We start from the raw sequence: 18,844 nt of genomic DNA, 5'->3' as shown, positions 1-18,844 counted from the left end.
ATTTGTGGCTACCAACTCTAGCTCATTCAACAATGGTGGCTACCAATAGTCAATGGTTGGTGCCATCCATTTGTTGCACATGAAATGACAACCAACCTAACACTCTCTGCATTCTCACGCCTTGAATATTCATCTTTTCATGTAGGTCATCTACCATTGCAAATATCACCAAGTTAAAACAAATGATACAGTTGATTGGTGAGAAATCAAGCTCCTCTGACAAAGTTTAGTAAAACTTTTCTGAAGAGAGAAAATTGTGTGGTTTCTCATCGCTTGTTTTCCTAAATGCTTCACCAAGTTTGACAAATAGATTCATGATATAGTTACCAGAACCCTTTATGTTGTCCTCTAAAGAAGAATTGCTCTCATTGCATGCCATGAGCTATGATTAGTTCCTGGATCAGAGTAATCTATGTACCCATGGATAAGTAAAATCACAGAATCTGTTAGAAGGTCTAGAATCCTCAGGTTCTTTTCCAGCGGACTGTTCTAGAGTGTAACAAATTCAAATTCACAATCAATACAGTAGACATAATTTATACTTTAAACATGTTTAGGGTCAAACGTCATGGTGATCAATGTCTCAACACCTTGCTCGTAAGGTTCGGAGTGTCGGCCAGAAACAGATAACAAATGAAGTGCTGATGATATCCAGCCAAAATGGATAGGAGAAAAAAGAGGAGCAGCTACTAGCAAATAATCGTGGAAGGAAGGCCAAAATGTCAGGAATTTGTGAATGTTGGCCGAATCAATGGCAATTACCAAACCCCAACAGAACCCCGCTGTCTCTACCCCATCTACGAGGTGTTGAGGATCTCTATAGTGTATTAATGATTAATAATTAACAAAAAATAATAATTAAGTAAAAGATCTGGAACGTTTATATCGTTCACAACATTCCTGGCTACTCACAGATCATTATTCATTGCCTTGTTTATTGGGAGTGCTTTTTTACACTTCGATATTTTGTAGTTCTCAAATTTTAGGTTTCGGTCATGCAACTTCATTTGTAAATTCATTGTGTTGTTTACTGCGAGTGCTGATTCATAACTCAAAATGAAAAATTCCTACCACTCAAACTATTGGCTCGCACCTTATTGTAGAAGCTATTCCTTCCAATTCTAATCCTATAATAGAGTAAAAGGATGAGATTGTTTGGTTAGATTCACCAAATCAGAGATTCTCGATCAAAGTAGCTTAGGAACAACTAAGATTTCATCATCCAATAATTGAATGACATGACATTATATGGTTCAAGAATGTTGTTCCAAGACATTCGTTTCTTCTATGGGTGGCTGTCCAATAGAAACTCACAACTCAAGATAGACTTCATCGATTTGGTATATATGGTCCCAATAGCTGCTCACTCTGTCTCCGCAACAATGAAGATCACAACCACTTGTTCTTTGAATGCTCTTATACTAAAGCAATTTGGTGGGATGTTTGTGATAGATGCAACATTCCAAGAATGACAAAAGGATGGGATGAATGGATTTGATGGGCCACTGTCACTTGGCATGACAAAAGTTTTATCAATTTTCCTCGAAGACTGATTTTTCCAGCCACAGTGTATCATATCTGGCAAGAACGGAATGCAAGGACCTTTACAGGAATCTCCAGAACTCGAAATTTGATCCCCGATCAAATCGAATGTATCATCCGTGATAAGCTTGATTTGATGAGGAACGTTCTGCCAACAGATGCAAACAAAAAGATCCAAAGAGCTTGGAGGGTCAATAACATAGATTCTTCATTTAATGTTTAGCTGGTTGTATTGGTTTCCCTAACGAATCTAGTTAGGTCTTAGTTTTCTGTTTGGTGGCTAGCCTGTAGCCATATGTTGTTTTACGTTTCTATTCTCATTGTAAATCTGGGGTATGCCCTTTATAATTTTTGTATTGTTTTTTTTTAATATATACGTCAACTTACCAAAAAAAACTTCATTTGTATCAAATTTAGAGGGAATGAGAGAAGAAAATTCAATCAGCCATAATATAAAAACATCAATCTTGATGTCATTTAAATCATCTTGAAAAATTATGTACAATGAAGATTGTTTGATCCTTAATTATATCATACCACAGGAAAATATATTTTAATTTGATTTGATTTGATTTGAACTTTTAGACTAATTAGAGTATGATTTTGGATTGAAAAATGGATTTATAGAGTTTTCTTCAATGTGTTTTTAATAATTTTAAGGGAAAATAAATTGAAAATAAAAATAAAAAACATGTTGTCTCTTGTTATTCAATTTTTTTTAAAAAAAGTAGAAAACAGATAAGGCATGTGAGCTTGGTTTTCAATCCCAAGCACAAACTAGTTTTGAGTTACAATCTCTTGTCACAGTTCTAATTCCCTATACTAGTAGGAATGCGACTGGAACTCTATTGTTGTTGAGAGTAGTTATGATTTCATTGACTGAAATATGTTTATTCAACAAATAAAAAATAGTTCTATTTGTTAACAATGATTTTGTTTTTTTTAGAATTCAACTACTTGATTGGAATTTCATTTCTTATTTATAGTGACAGATGTATGGTCATGATTAAAGTTATTTTAAGATTTTTTATTATATAAGATTTTGTCAATACTCTCCAATGATGGATTAGTTACCGGTTTGAATTTAACACAAATTGATATCTTCTAAGAATTGATTGGAAAGTGCTCTTAGCTACTTATAGGTTTTTGGATCTATGATCTATGATCCATGTCCAATGCTTGTCAAAAAGCATTTGTAATTGGTTCTCTTGGCTCTTTCTCAATTTTATTTTTTATTTAATGGTTGTATTTTTTTATATTTTAAAATATTTTATTTTTCAAATAAAATAATTAAAATGATATTTTAAAAATAAAATAATTATATAATACTTTTCATATACAATTATGACATTTTACAATAATGTTAGCAATTCCTTTATGAATAATTATATAGAAACTTAAGAAGGATATTGTTTTAACAAAGAAAGTCATGAATATTCAATGAAAATAAAATATTTATTTTTTTAATTGTGAAATTTTTTATAGAATTTCCTTAAATTAATTTATTCCTTTTCATAAAATCCCAATAAAAATTATTCAGATGTAATTGTTTTAATTATTAAAACTTGCTGTTAATACGTTTTTATTAAAAAAAAATATTGTTATGAATGAACAAGATACGTCTTCGCGAAGAAAAAGAAAAAGAAATGCACAAACAACGAAAATGAGTTTCAGCTATGGACAATTTTGACAAATTCATAAGAAATGTATGTTGAAAGGATTTTAAATAGATGTCCGAACATTCGCCACGATAACAAGAATCATCCCAACCTTTCATCAAGGAAGCCTGCATGCGTGCAACATCAATCAATGTGTTGAAGAGAACTGAGAACCTATTCAAGCATCAAGGTAACGGTTCATAGCTTGATAAGCTCACCAGACTTCCGATAGACCAACTTTTGAAGCTCAAATTCAAGATAAAATCGATGGCGAGAAAATATACCAGTTCGTGCTTTGTATAACAGGAGGGAAACTGGAAACAAAAGCAGCTGATGAACACCAAATACAAAGTATACTGCTCTTCCTTGTCATTTTAGAACATGATAACTATTATGGGAAAAAAATCATCTTCAAATTAGGATTTCTACAATACATTATGCAGATTCTATCTACTCTTTGAGCTACATGATTCATACGTGCTCTTCAACTCATGCCACAAGCAAAACAATGTGTCATAAACATCATCATCATCAAAATTACAATCTCTGATTCGTGAGACATTTACCAGGGTCTTCAACCACTCTTCATGGAGAGTTGAAAACTCAGACCTCCGCTCACTTGACTTGAAACTTTCTCCAGTTGAATTTTTCATCAGTTGACCAGCATGTGAAGCAGCTTCAACAACATGCTCTGGAATGCCAGCCATAGTTGCCACTTGCAATCCGTAGCTCCCTGGGCATGCTCCAGATGCAAGCCGGTACAAGAAGACAAGGTCCCGGTCACTTTTAGAATAGCTTGCAGGTTTTGACTTGAATGCACAAGCCATGTATTGTAATGAAACATGTGGATGAGAAGCAAATTCTTTTGTGAGCGGGTGATAGTGTGTTGCAAAAAGCAATCGACAGTTTATCTTCTCAACAAGATGGCGGAATACCTGCATGAATGATCAGAAGCAGTATAATTGCTAATGAAACCACTTCAATTATAATAGGCTAATAAAGTTTTGAAACACAACAGACATATGAAGCTTGATATTATTACAGGTAATAGTGTTGTAAAATAGAAGATTTTATAATAGATTCGATAGTAAACAACTCTAATAAATTAGGGGTCACTCCAAGATATATGATTTGATTTGGTTCCTAATAGGGTCCTTGTACATGCTATTTTGAATCAAGTCATAACTGGTTTTCAGATAATATTTGTCTTTTCATGGTATCATAGCAGTGATTTAATCACCAACTCTTTAAAAACTATAGAACTTTTTCCATCCCTTTATCATTTTTGCTCACCATGTCTGAAACAAAAACTGTTGCTACCCAAGCCTCCAATAACAAGCCACCCTAGTCCAGATCACCACCATCTATCTTAACAGCGACAACTTGCATTGGTCTCAATTTGTTCGAATGCATATTTAGAGGCAAGGGGAAATAGGTTATTCGACCAGCAAAAAGAAGGAAACAACAAGGGAGGATCCAACACATGCTACATAGGATGCTAAAAACTCCATGTTATGACTTGGCTTGTGAACTCCATGGATGAAGATATCAACTCCAACTGTGTTATTCAACAACAAAGAAACTTTGGGATAATGTTTACCAGATGTATTCTGATCTGGGTAATCAATCCCAAGTATACGACTTGACTTTGAAACTTGGTGATATCCAGCAAGGAGAAAACAATGTCACCAAATACTTCAACAAAATAAAACAATTGTGGAAAGACCTTAATTTTTTCAATGATTATAAATGGAAATCTACATAAGACTAGAACCACTACAAGAAAACTAAGGACTTTCAAATTTATGAATTTCTAGCCGGATTCAATGTTGAGTTTGTTTAAGTGAAAAGATAGAATAATAGGTAACAAACTCATAACTCCAATTACCAAGGTATTTTCAAAAGTTAAAAAAGAAAAAGGATCATGCTTGAAAAACAAGCAACTCGAAGTCTTATTGAGAGCTTTACATTTGCTATGCTAATGCAAATGTGAGTAGGATTATTGCAAATCACTATTAGGTTGATTAAAAATCTCACATGTGTGACTATTGTTACATGCTAAATCATACACCATAAAACTTGTTGGAAGCTTCATGGGAAGCCATCTATTTGGAAAAGTGTAGAAAAGTAGCAAACCTGATGATGAACCCAATGTGTGGTTCCTCCATAAATAAAGTTGAGAAAAGCCTTTTTAAAGCCTGTTTAAAAACACGAGCCAACCAATGTTTTCAAAAAATTCAATTTTTTTTTTGCTATTTTTTTTTTGTATATATTTTGGATCGTTTTAATATACTAATCTAAAAAATAATTTTTAAAAAATGAAAAAACATTATTTTGATGCATTTTGGCATGAAAAACACTTTGAAAAGCAAACGCAACCACAACCACACTCCCAAACAAGCACTATAATAAGTAGATATACCAAATTCTACAATTGTTACATTCCAATCATCATCTAGTATTCCTAGTGTTTCCATAACTAGCCATCCTGTGCCTTATATCTTGTTCATATTCTGCTTCTTGGATTATTGATTCAGCTGATCATATGACCAGTCATTCTCATCCATTTACAAACTATTCATCATATCCTAATAATGAGAAAATCAAAATTACAAATGATAATTTCTCACCTATTACAAGAAAAGGGTTAATAATAATTTTTAAGAGTATAATTCTTAAATTTGTCCTCCGTGTTCCTAAACTAGCCAAGGATTGTAATTTTCATGTTATTTTTTATGATTCTATCTATATGTTTCAAGACCAGAACTCAAGGAATATGATTGGTAGTGCTAGGATGATAGATGATTTTTACAATCTTGATAACTTCAATAATAAAAAAAATAAATTCTCAAGGCTTTAATAGTATAAATTCAATGTTTGTTCGTGAACAAATAATGCTGACATCATTTATTGTTGAGAGAAAACTAAGAGAAAACTAAGAGATCCTAGTTTTCTCTCTCTTAAACATTTGGATTGTTTATCTTTTAAATGTGAAAGTTGTCATTTATAAAAAAAAATCATCGTGTTATGTATATTTCAAAACCCTACATGCTTCATAATCCTTTTATTTAATTCATAGTGATGTGTGAAATCCTTCAAAAATCACTATTGAATCACTATTGTATCTAGAAAAAAAACGGTTTGTTACATTCAAAGATTATCACACAAGATTATATAAGGTTTATTTGATGAGTGAAAAATTTGCAGTAGTAACATTGTTTAAAGATTTAAATCAAATGATAGAAAACCAATATCAAACAAGAATTATCATACTTTATTTATTTGGGAAATTTTTTGAAAGCAAAAAGGATTCAGCATTGGTTTACATGTGGTGACACTCTTAAGCAAAATGAAATTATTGAGAGAGAAAACAAACATTTACTTGAAGTAGCTCGTGAATATTCCAAGATACTTTTGGGGTAAAGCTAGTTTGATGACATCTTATTTGATTAATGAAAGTTTTTAGTTGCAGTCTCTGTCACATACCAAGCAAATTCCAATCTAAACTTGGTCCTAAAGCTGAAAAATATGTTTTCATCTGATATGCCTCAAACAAAAATGAATGCAAATGTTATAATCCTTAAACTAGGAAAATTCATGTATGTGTGGATGTTTCTTTTATAGAAAATCAACCTTATTTTACCAAAAATCATCTTCAAGGGAGAAAAAAAGAAAAGATGATGGTTTTTTAAACATATATGTTCAATTACCTATTACAATTATGAACAATACGATTTTCTCAACATCACAATCTCAGGAAAAGGATGTTCATGATATTGAAATAAATGGAAAAACTAGTCAATCATTGTTTATTGTTTGTGCAAGTATATTGCAAACATGGGAAGTATTACAAAAGGATCAAACTTATCCATAAATTGAGCTTCAAGTTTACACTATAAGAACTCATATGAAAGGTAAAGACTTGCATATCATCTCAAAACAAGATCAACCAAATTCTTTGAGAGATGGTCCTTAGAATATTCCATGTATTCTTACTTCTATTGTTCCTTTTAATAATGAGCTTATAGACCTAGATATTCCTATAGCTATTGGAAAAGGAGTCTGATCCTGTACTAGATATCCTATTACTAAATATTTTTCTTGCCAAAAAATTTCTAATAATCATAAAGTTTTAGCTCTAAGATATCTCAATTGTTTATTCTAAAAACTTATTAGAGGTAGTTGACTTGCCAATGAATGCTCTAGACAATCTGAATTGAAAGTTAGTAGCTATGGAAGAAATGAATGCTTTAAACAAAAATAGCACTTTAGTAGTTGACTTGCCAAGGCAAATTAAGAAAGTAGGGTGCAATTTAGTGTTTACAATTAAATGCATAGAAAGGTACAAGGCCAGAGGCAAAACACTTCACACAAACATGCATTGACTATCAAGATACATTTGTTCCACTAGCCAAAATAAACTCAATTCAAGTGTTATCTTTACCGATGAATTTTAGTTGGCCCTTACATTAATTGAATGTTAAAAATGTTTTTCTAAATGTATGAAGAAAGAATTGACTAACATAAAGCCTGCAGACTAAAAAAATCTTTATATGGCCTCAAATAAACTCCTACAGCATGGTTTGAACACTTTGGAAAAGTTGTAAGACGACAAAGTTAATGTCTAAGTCAAGCAGATCATACCATGTTCTATAAACATTCAAAGAAGGTAAAATTGCTATCTTGATTATTTATGTAGATGACATAATCTTGATAAGTGATAACAATTTCACTATGTAAAGACTTAAGAAGAAACCTGTTGAAGATTTCAAGCTCCAACCTGCTATTTATGTAGATGACATAATCTTGATAAGTGATAACAATTTCACTATGTAAAGACTTAAGAAGAAACCTGTTGAAGATTTCAAGCTCCAACCTGCTAAAACTAAAGTGGTGAATCGAGAGCAATTACACATGGGATTTGTGAAGTTGTGTGGATTAAAAGGCTTTTACAAGACTAGAAGATTCTTAACTCCTCACCCACAAACGTATATTATGACAATAAGACAACTATCTCAATTGCTCATAATTCAATTCTTCATGATAAAACAAAGCACGTGAAAGTTGATAAACACTTTATCAAAGAAAAGATTCATAATGGAATGATCTCTATATTATGTTCAAACCACCGAGCAAGTTGCTAATATACTTACAAAGGAACTTCACAAAAATTTAACTACTTAATCAGCAAGCTAATAATGGAAAATATCCTCAGGCTAGTTTCAGGAGTAATGTTGTAAAATAGAAAATTCTATATGTGGTTGTTTATAAATTAGAAAATAAATTTGGTATTAATCAACTCCTATAAATTAGAGATCACTTCTAATTAGGATATATTATTTGATTTGGTTCTTGATTTAATGTCCTGTATTCTCTTTTAAATAGAAACCTTGTGAATTAAATCAATAAACTGATGTCTTCAAATAGATCTCTCAGTTCATAGAATAGAGGAAGACTTTTTCAGTCACCCAAAAAGTGAGGTAGGTGTCCAAGTGGGTGGATGCAGACAAGAGCATTTCCTAGCCACAACATTTGTAACTGTACAAATTATTTGTATCAGCACATGTTGATGTTTATAGAAACTAGAGTTGTACATGCAACACAAGTTTGTCTAAGGCCAAAACACACAAATCTATGACCATCATGACCAAAAAAGGCTCCAAGATGCAAGAAATATGTTTGCATTATTATGTACCAGTTACTTACCTATCTGAAGTGGATAACCCAGAAAAGTATAACTTGACTAGAACCAAGGATGCGAACATCCATAGAGATGAGAAATAATAATTTATATCCTTACGGAGTTTGTTGGATATAGAATACGAGTTCTTAGTCATGGAATAAAAAGGGCAGGTAAATCAAGGAATAATAGATCAATAAAAAAGAAATCTCACAGCATATGCAATGGCATATCCATCATAAGTGCTTGTTCCTCGACCCAGTTCATCAAGAAGGACAAGGGAATCTTGAGTGGCATTTTGAAGCACCGAAGCTGTTTCTGTGCACTCAATTAAGAATGTACCTAGAAAATGACAAGCTTGTTTCTATTATCAAACTCCAGAATTAAGAAGCACATAATAAGCAAACACTCATTAATGCATGTGGTTGGGTCACATCTATTTGCATAATCCTCACTTTCAACATTTAAAGGACTCTGGGATCCAGAAGTGAGAGTGAGGCATCTGGGATTATAGGCCAAGTTAGTATGTGGGTGCCTTTACATTCCACAACTGTTTCCTTTCTTTTACATTAAGCATATTGGAAATCATATGATATATCCTATTTTAAATTGCCTTGAAGAGATTTTGAAGATTTAGATGGACAAGATCCATTAGACCACAACCAATTACATCAGATCTCTAGTAGAATTACAACCAGAGTAAAACAACCGCTGCACAAAACTCTATCAAACTTAGATTCACCACTGCTGTATTTATAGGCATTATGAATCCTTTCTAATAACTTAAATCGAGGATAAATTAAGAGCAAGCCAACCATGACATAGCTTTCAACAATTTTAAGTTTTTTTTTTAAAAAAAAAAACACTAAACGAATCCATAACACTGTATTTTACCATCAAGAAGCCATTTATGACCTTCGACAAAAAGCAGGATTTCAAATAAAACAGTCAACATTTACTAGAATTTATTCTTGCAACATGATAATCATGATTTGGACCTCAAAAATGCATAAACTAAAAAATATAAATTTGCATGAAGAAAGTGAATCTAGATCACATAAAGAGAAGCGAACTTCCTAGTGAAACCAGCAAACTGTTATCCTGCTACAACTTACTCTCGCCTGTCATTATTCGATCAGTGGCACCAAGCCGTGTAAAAATTATGTCAGCAAGTGAGAGAACACACTTCTCACCGGGAACGAAACAACCAAGCTGCAAAATTGCCATAAAATTAGAAACTATATGGTTAAAACATGCCAAAGAAAAGAATTTTCTAGGAGGAGCACAGAAGTAATTTTTTAAAGCCAGGTCTAAAGTCAAACCTGTGCTAGTATAACAGCTAGACATGTGGCACGCAGAAGTGTTGATTTTCCACCCATATTTGGTCCAGTCAGCAACACAGTGCGGGGATGTTGGCTATCTGAATCCTCACCAAGGAACACATCATTTGGGACAGGCAATCCATTCTCTCCAAGGGCAAATGGGTGCCATAACCCTTTAATCTTAAGTACAGGCCCCCCTTCCCCCTCACAGAAAGAAATGGCTTTTGAATCAGGCAAAATAACAGGTCTACACATAGCTCCACATGACATGCTTGCTGTGACTGCGAAAGATCTAAGCACATCAATACAATTGATTGCATGAATGACTTCACCCCACTGTGCAGCTTTCTCGATAAATAACTCAATCAGCACAGAAAGCATTCCAGCCTCTGAATCTGTCACATCACGATTCTGATACCAAATATAGTGTTAGTAATGTGCAAAAGCAGGCATAAAAACAGATGCAATATCATCACCCACATAAAGAAAAAAAAATTACAAGTACAGATGTTCCAAATAGGAATGGCCATATTGTTAAACAGTCAATATAAGCCAATCTGTGGTGTGTGTGTGGTGAGAGAGAGACAGAGAGACATTTTCTAACAGAGAAATACAGAATTCCACAGATATGCAAGCTCAGTGATCAAGGATGCCAAAAGTCCTTTATTACTGCAGAACATAATAATCTGAGGGGGGAAGAAATCGATACCAAATGTTGAACTGTGAAAAAGAAAGCAGCAGCAGCTACACACCACATTGCATGTACACATGCATAACTAAAATTTTATTTAGTAGCCTTGAATAAATAAATTAGTATATAGCAATTAATATAATTTCATACACAAGAATACATCTGCATCATCTCACTTAGAAACACAAGGATCCAAATGGGGAGAAAAGGAAAAACATTGGTTGATATATCCAAAACATAAACCAGAAAGAAGCAGACCTGGTAGTTTGGGAATTCACTATCTACAGCTGCTTCAAATTGCACAAGGAATTTTTCAAGCCCATTACTACCAAGAAGCTCTGGAAGTTTAAAGTTTTTTAATAATGATGAAATTAGTTGCTCTTCCTTCAGTAATAGCAATAACAAATCCATTCCATTCCGAAGCCCTTTCACTAGAGACCCGAACACTTTCACCTACACAACACTTACTGCCACTTCAGTAGAAGGCTCAGGACTAACTAGAGACTTGCTGAATTGTGACACCCTATGAAAATCATCGTACATGTGCACTCAGAGAGATTTTTCCAAGTAAAGATTTGAAATCAAATAAGATAACTTACTCGTTGTTTCAGCAATTTTTTGCTAATCAAGGGCAGTGCAAGAGAACCTGATGCCTGAAAGCTAACCTTAACTCGTCCAAGCATTCTTTCTAAATCTGGAAGCTTGCGAAGATATTGAGCAATAACTAACATAATTTCTGAACGAGCCGTTAGATTTTCAATAACATCAAGCCTATTATTAATGCCTTCAACATGTTTCAGTGGATGGCAGATCCAATTCCTCAAAAGCCGCTTGCCAGATGATGTCACGCAGTTATCAAGATAGTTAAACAAAGTACCTGAAATCACGAAGAGAAAAGGCTTTCAGTATTTAATTTAAAACTCTTAAAAATCAAAACCAAAGATTTGAGGATGATGATAATTTCATGGGAGATCAAGGAATGAACACACTGGCCTGATGAACCACCATCAGCACTGTTACTAAAAATCTCCAGATTTACTAGAGTCTGCCCATCCATTCTAAGGCAACCCTTATAAACTTGGTAGGGTAGAATATCTGCATTCCTTAAAACATCATCAAACTGCACAAAAGTAAAGGCACAGAAATCTTTATAAGCAACAAATAATCAGGGATCTTAACAGTTAAAAGGCCAACCAGAGAAGGGAACGGAGGAGGTTGACAGTTAAGCATACCATCAATCTGGATAGATGACCAATAAGCCCGCCAAGAGCACATAGAGATATATCCTGATGCATTATACTGTCAAGTGCATGGTTCCATGGATTTGTAGACCATTTAAAGTAATCCTTCGATTGAATCAAATTTTTAACTTCAGAAGCATCCACAAAATCAGTGCCAGGCAGCACTGGTGACAATTGCAGTGCTGTAGAACCTGCAAGGAAGGGGTGAGGGAAATGAAAAGGTGAGGTCATGCTCCTCATGATACCTTGGATCATAACTTACATATCCTTTTAATGACAGATTCTTCAGCAATAAACCAAATGTAGAAAGACATATTTAAGAGATATATAATGAAGGTGGCAAATTATTAAACAGGAATCACTTCAGAAAGGAGACATGTAAATTTAAAATAAATCATGAGATGTATAATTGGAGTATGGTTGGACTACGTTCACCAACCAGGAGTGTGTTAGCTGGCTACCACAGTTGGACCTCACATTGATCAACTAACTTGTGCATCAAAGCAAACAAAAGAGACTATCAAAGATTTATTCATAACCTTGCTGGAGAAGTTGCAGCAAAGGAATTCACACTGATTTGAGGAAAAAACCCAAGATAATAATATGCATGCAGGAACAGCATCCCATCAAAATACATAAATGCAACTTGTTATCTAGTAAGACTGCCTAAAGGCCTTCATGCATAGAGAAATTGCACAGAGTATAGAATAGCTAAACCTGAAATTACTAAAAACTAGGACGAGTTACTATCTTTACACAAGGCTACAAAGACAAAACAAATCACATACTTAATCATCGAGCATATTTTATACATCCAACAAATATCCAGCAAGTTTCAAGTTGGTCCAGACAACTGTCTTTCATTTTCTAGAAGATTTTTACAAACAAATTATAGTGAAAAGACAATAATGACACAGGAAATAAGGAAAGATAAAAAGGAAGATCGAGCTAATCTAGGAAAAAAATGTGCAAAATAACAAAATACATTCTGGCAAATGGAAAGTTCAGAAGGCATGTACTCATCCATGGCAGATGTACAAAGTCTTCCCTTCTTATCCAGAAATACCAGTTAATATATTTGCAAGTGCAATCCTTAACCTTAAATGTATATGATATATCTTGTCATATGAAAAATGTCGGTATAAACGTACCAATTAATGAGTACTTCCTAAGTTCTTTCTGAGCACCTCTGGAAAGCTCTGCAACATAGAAATCCTCAAGCTTTAAGCTAGGCCAAAAAAAAATTCAAGAGCAAGAGAACAAAAACAAGAAAAGGCATGTACCTCTATTTTCATATATGACTTCCTTAGGTGAAATCTACAATCAAATCACAGTAAGATATTCAAAGGTTAAGTACTTGAGAGCACACAGAATCATTAAACAAACAAGAAAGATAAAGCAGCATACTTGCATCAATAATGCCCCCAAAGCAGCATGTGACGCATCATCATTGATTGATCCAACCCAAACTCGTAGAGCAGCACAATCAACAAAAGCAAACCCATAAGCAGTTGCACCATTATCCACCCCATAGTTTCCCTAAAGTTATCACCCAACGGAATAACCAGATAGGATAGCACAATAAACTTTCAAGAAATGCATAAATAACAAGGACCATTTAAATGAATAGAATAACAAATGAAACCAAATTTCTAATTCTCCAAGCTGGGTAAGTTTATAAGAACAAGAAATGGTAGAAAATAATAAAGTCAACTGCATATCTAACATACTACGTGCACAAAAAGTAATCAAAACATTTTAAACAGGTTGTTCATTTTAAGTTGTGATAAAGAAGAAAAATTGCATCATAACAATTCAGCAATTCGCTCTTCTAACTCATGATTTATCAATAATAGCCTGATATCAGGAAAATGTGAGTTTTTAACAAAAATTGTCCTCCAGTTAAATGATGTGCTCACAGAATAAGCTCGCACAAGATTATTTTAGCAATATTTTTGAAATTGAAGGTGGGCAAGATGCAACAATTTGAAAGAGTTTAACATGAAAAATGTTGCTGCAGCAGAAAATTGTAAGAAGGTAATCATTACAAACCTCTTTTATGGCAAGAAGATGAACAGCATCAGGCCCCATATTATGGTCAGTTGTGGTTGATGGGGTGACAACTTGTACCAATTTTCTTTGGATTACCTGAAATTCAACATCAATGATAAAACAAGGAACTCAAATGGTTATCCACATCATGGCATTGATTTACCATTTCAGTTTCATTGAATTAATGAAAACCACAAATGATGCATAGTGTTGAGAGCATAATCCATAAGAGATGCCATAGCTGTCTGAATGGTTGAATCAACAAGAATAATTGAAAACCAAAAATCTATCAGAAACATGTCTCCTTTAAAGCTGCATGAAAACTCACAGAATTTGCACCCCTAGATTTTGCTTGATCAGATGTTTCCAATTGCTCCACTCTTCCAACTTTATATCTTGACAAAGAGCACAAAAGCAATAAGTGAACTGCAAATGTTCCGGACAAAAAATATGGAGAGAGAACATGGGATTGGCTAAATCTCAGCTAACTACCATGATTTGAGTTAAAATATCTTGTTTCATATCTTCAGCCAATATATGATTAGCATAAACGATGCATAATGCAAGTTGAAAAATGCTTTTCTTTTCATTGTACTTCTTAGATACAGGAAGAAATGAAAAGGAAATTTCCATGATAGATGGGCAGTCTGGTCTACATGCTGGCTTCTTACAATTTTTGCATAACATTTTGCTGTATTTAAGAATAATATTAACTACATAAAATAGAGATATAAAACTAGTAACAATGAAATCCTGAAGGCATGACGTAACAATGAGAAAAAAGGAAATTATGGTTCAGAGACAAGGTCTGCTGCTCCCCTACCCACGAGCTACCAGCTTTTCAACAGCATCATCAATCCCACTTTCAGATATGCCAACCTGATCACAAAGGCAGATGCTATTGAATAAAACACATGCATATAACTGTAATTGTAGCAATTAAAATTGGCTTTTAAATTAGAAAATTTATCATTGAAGTAACCTGCCGACATTTCCCCACACCGCTTAATGTCATTTTCCAATCAAGCTCTGTGTGACCAATTTCAGCATCCAGTTCATAGAGTTCATAGAACTTTCCCTGTGATTCATCAGTCACATAAACATATTGGTCAGATTTCAGAACCCAAAACTTCAGATGACACTAAAAGAAAGTTCTAATTTTCAACCATGACACACATTAATAAATTTGTAAATATAAATCTCAGTCAACAGAAATGTGTGTGTGTGTGTGTGAGTGAGAGAGAGAGTTAAAATACAAGTTACAGTTCAAGCACCGCATGCCAACATTGGCTGCATTATTGCAGTGGCAATGCCTCTTTTTTCCTATTGGATCATACAGCCAAGATGCACATCCACTATTAATGAGAAAGCAGAAATTTAAGAAGAAAACGATGCATGATTAGCATCACATCATTCTTTTGAATTGAATTGGTTGCTGATGATGTTTATTGCAAGTCCAACCATTTAGCAAGGAAACAGAATTTTTTTCAGAAAAATAAGAATGAACTGGTTACTTGCTGATGATGCTTATTGCATGTCCAACCGTTTAGCAAAGAAAACAGAAACTTTCCAGAAAAATTAGAATGAATAGCTGGGTCATGCTTTAATGTAACCTTATGATGTCAAAAAGTTTCAGCAACTTCAAAAGTATCAGAAACTGCAGCAATACTACTAACCACTTTAAAGAAAAGTAGAACATCCATGTACTGAGATTTGACAGTCCAGTATTGCTTTTGAGAAGCTGACATTTTCTTCAATGCATCAGGTGGTAAGTAAAGCGTCTTTTTGTCATAGAGAGGATCATTGGGCCTTCTCCCATTAGCATCCCTGATTTGGGCAGGGTCAAGCCATTCAAACTTGCTTGTTGAATTAGATATTTCCTCATGATTTTTTATCAAGGAAGCTGAGTCCTGTAGTGGTTTCACTCTTTTGCTGGAGTTTAGTAAGGAACAACCATTCTTATCCTCAAACTTAGGAACATCCTCTAGAATTCTCTTCAGACGAGGAACTAGTGGTCGCATGCCTGGTGTATGTGGCCCAGGAAAATCATTTACACTTTCAATGTTCAAGACACTCGTTTGATCTACCATGCCACTGGAACTAAAACCATTGTCTTTCTCAGAGTACAGTGGATCCATTCCTTGCTGAGGCAATTCTTTTGGGATAGTAAATGTAACAGATGTAGAGCAAACATTAGCAGAATGAACCTCGTTCCTGCATCAATTTGCATCAGTTACACCCACTATGAGAGAAATTTGAGTCAGCAAGGTACAAGGACACATACTTATCACTTATATACTATTAGCGGTCATCAAAACAAACAGAAATTAGTCAAAAAAGGAAGCCTATCACATTAGGGTTCGAACACTAAATCCTGAAACTATTTCATAAATGTTCACAACACAAAATCAATCACAAGATAGAAACTCATTGAATTTAAGAAATGCCCTTAAAACATATTTGTCCCCATAGACTCCACAAACTCGCTTCACTTCATAATTTGCAACTCCAAAATTTACTTCAAATTTCAACAATCATTTCTAAAATCTCCTCTCGTGATCCGCACTCTTTTAGGATTTCCGTTTGCGGGGAGTATTCTTGCAAAATTAAAATTAACAAATGAACGGTTTCAGTTCAGCTTCAACAAGACTAATTATAAAATATTGAATTATTTAAAAAACAATCCCTTCAAAATTACATAGATAAACAACAATTCAAATATTTTAATTAATATTCGAAAATAAAATGCTACCTCCCATTAGGTTTTTCTCTGTCATCGACCTTAACGAACTTATGCATTATGCTCGAGAAAAGCGAAGCAACTTTGACCTCCTCGTTCTCCTTGATGTTCACCGGTAATATCTGACGGGGCACCTTTTCTGGTGGCGTGTCAGTTCCTCTAATTTCAATAGACGAGTCCACCAGTCCATGAATCACAGGTTGAGACACGTTTTGATTATGTTGCTTCGCCGAGAACAGAGGAGCTTGCAAACCATCGGTCCTTTCTCCGGCGTAGGAACTCTGACTGGGCAGCGAGGGTTTTTGGAAGAACGAGAGTATCGATTTTTGGCGCGGCATTTTCGTACTCCTAGAGAGAATCAACTTTTGGAGATGTGAAATTTTTATTAAAATATATGGAGTCTATACGGTAGAAAACAATTGGCGCCAAAATCTGCCCCTTTCGGCTCTCAAAATTTTCAATGGAGAAAATGACGCCCTGATTTTAGATTTCACTGGGTGGTTACTGTTGATCTGGATGTCTGATTTTCATCGCTTCTTCTCATACGGTCTTTTTTGTTTTTGACCTTTCAAAGGATTAATATGGTATTGTGTTACCTTGTTGGATTAATTAAATAGTTTCATTACTTTTACAAGTAAACATATATATGCATTTTTCATTTTATTTTTAAAATAATTTATTTTTTATTCAGATCTATTTTTATTTTGTTTTGCGTACAAAAATTAATCTTATAATAATTTTAATTAAATATGTTTTTTTAAATTATAATTAAAAATATTTTTCATAAAATATAACCACATAAAACACATACTTAAAAGTTCACTCCTACTATAAAAAAAACTATTTAAAATTAAAACTCTCAAATTATTTTGTTTTAGTACTTCAACCACTACATTATGGTATATTTTGATTGAAATTACTCATGTCGAATTCTCTCCTCTTAGCGGTGAGTATATCAAAATAGTCACATGTTTTCCTTAAAAAAATTCATGAAGCATTGGAGAGTTGATTTATTAATAATAATTATATACAAATTTAAGACATTTTAGAATATTGATGGATGTTTATTTTTATAACTTTCTTTAACTTATATCTTTTAACATATTTTTTTATTTAAAAAAAAATAAGTGCAACACTGGTCGTGTTATCTATAATTCTATATAAAATCACAAATTTTTTAACAAAATTTATTTTTTTATTTTATATTTAATACTAACATTATAATATAATTTAATAATAATATATAAATTTTAACTAACCACTAATTAAGAAAAATAAATTTTAAAATATTATAGAATTGAAAAAATTAGACCAATCTCATTTTTAAATTATTTTCGTATGAAAGATTAATATAAAATAGCATGCAAGAAAAATAGTTTAACAAAAGAAGACCGAGATGTTGATGCAAGCAGTACCAATTAAGATTGATGACGTGGAAATATCATACATCTCAAATCAACAGACTTAAGCAATGACATACAACCATGCCATAGAATACGAGAACATGAAAACTTACGATCAGCAAAGATAGCCAATAGCGATGAGCCAAATCATCACAATCGGAGAAAATTTCCATCGCTTTTGAAATAAAGAGAAATATATCATAATATCATAAATTGAGGGTAATATAATCAGTAAAAAAAGTTGATCGTTTCTTAAAAAATAGTTAACAGGCATAATTTTATTTATTTTCTCAAGATCTAAACTGTGCAATAAAAAAGTAATAAAACATAATCAATGACATAAACAAAATATGAGTAGGTTAATATTATAAAGAGTCAATCAAATATAATTAATTACATAAATAAAATTTAAGTGAGCTAAATATTTAAGTTGAGTAGTTAAAATACTAGATGGATAGCAACAATCTTTTCTACTAATCAAAAAATAATTTACAAGAAGGGAGGGCTATATATCA

At 33.2% G+C, this 18,844-nt stretch overlaps 1 protein-coding gene across 2 annotated transcripts; it reads right to left on the bottom strand.

The window, feature by feature from the left end:
- Window positions 1–3,533: 3,533 nt before the first annotated feature.
- Window positions 3,534–17,450, bottom strand: MSH7 (MUTS homolog 7). Of its 2 annotated transcripts, XM_011014027.1 has the most exons (17): window positions 16,939–17,450; window positions 15,863–16,400; window positions 15,169–15,264; window positions 15,010–15,065; window positions 14,515–14,581; window positions 14,187–14,282; window positions 13,542–13,673; window positions 13,418–13,451; window positions 13,286–13,333; window positions 12,126–12,325; window positions 11,887–12,013; window positions 11,493–11,770; window positions 11,152–11,346; window positions 10,203–10,613; window positions 9,996–10,092; window positions 9,095–9,222; window positions 3,534–4,135 (listed from the first exon to the last, which is right to left on the bottom strand). In XM_011014027.1, exons 1-17 carry the CDS (start codon window positions 17,262–17,264, stop codon window positions 3,647–3,649), a joined length of 3,318 nt encoding a protein of 1,105 aa, XP_011012329.1. In that variant the 5' UTR covers window positions 17,265–17,450; the 3' UTR covers window positions 3,534–3,646. The 2 variants fall into 2 exon arrangements, with proteins under 2 accessions (XP_011012329.1, XP_011012330.1); XM_011014028.1 differs by lacking the exons at window positions 3,534–4,135; window positions 9,095–9,222; window positions 9,996–10,092; window positions 10,203–10,613 and having other exon boundaries at window positions 11,332–11,416.
- Between the last annotated feature and the right edge of the window lie 1,394 nt (window positions 17,451–18,844).

Source organism: Populus euphratica, unplaced genomic scaffold, assembly GCF_000495115.2.
Source record: "Populus euphratica unplaced genomic scaffold, PopEup_1.0 scaffold992.1, whole genome shotgun sequence".
Lineage (NCBI taxonomy): Eukaryota > Viridiplantae > Streptophyta > Magnoliopsida > Malpighiales > Salicaceae > Populus > Populus euphratica.
This window is presented reverse-complemented; position numbering and strand designations above follow the sequence as displayed.

Excerpts from the sequence above, each read along its gene's own strand:
- MSH7 (XM_011014027.1), bottom strand. The coding sequence starts at position 17,264 with ATGCCGCGCCAAAAATCGATACTCTCGTTCTTCCAAAAACCCTCGCTG. Across the intron at positions 13,452-13,541 it reads TGGGGGCATTATTGATGCAA|ATTTCACCTAAGGAAGTCAT; the intron begins GTATGCTGCTTT and ends ATTTGATTGTAG. Across the intron at positions 13,334-13,417 it reads AGTCATATATGAAAATAGAG|AGCTTTCCAGAGGTGCTCAG; the intron begins GTACATGCCTTT and ends TCTATGTTGCAG.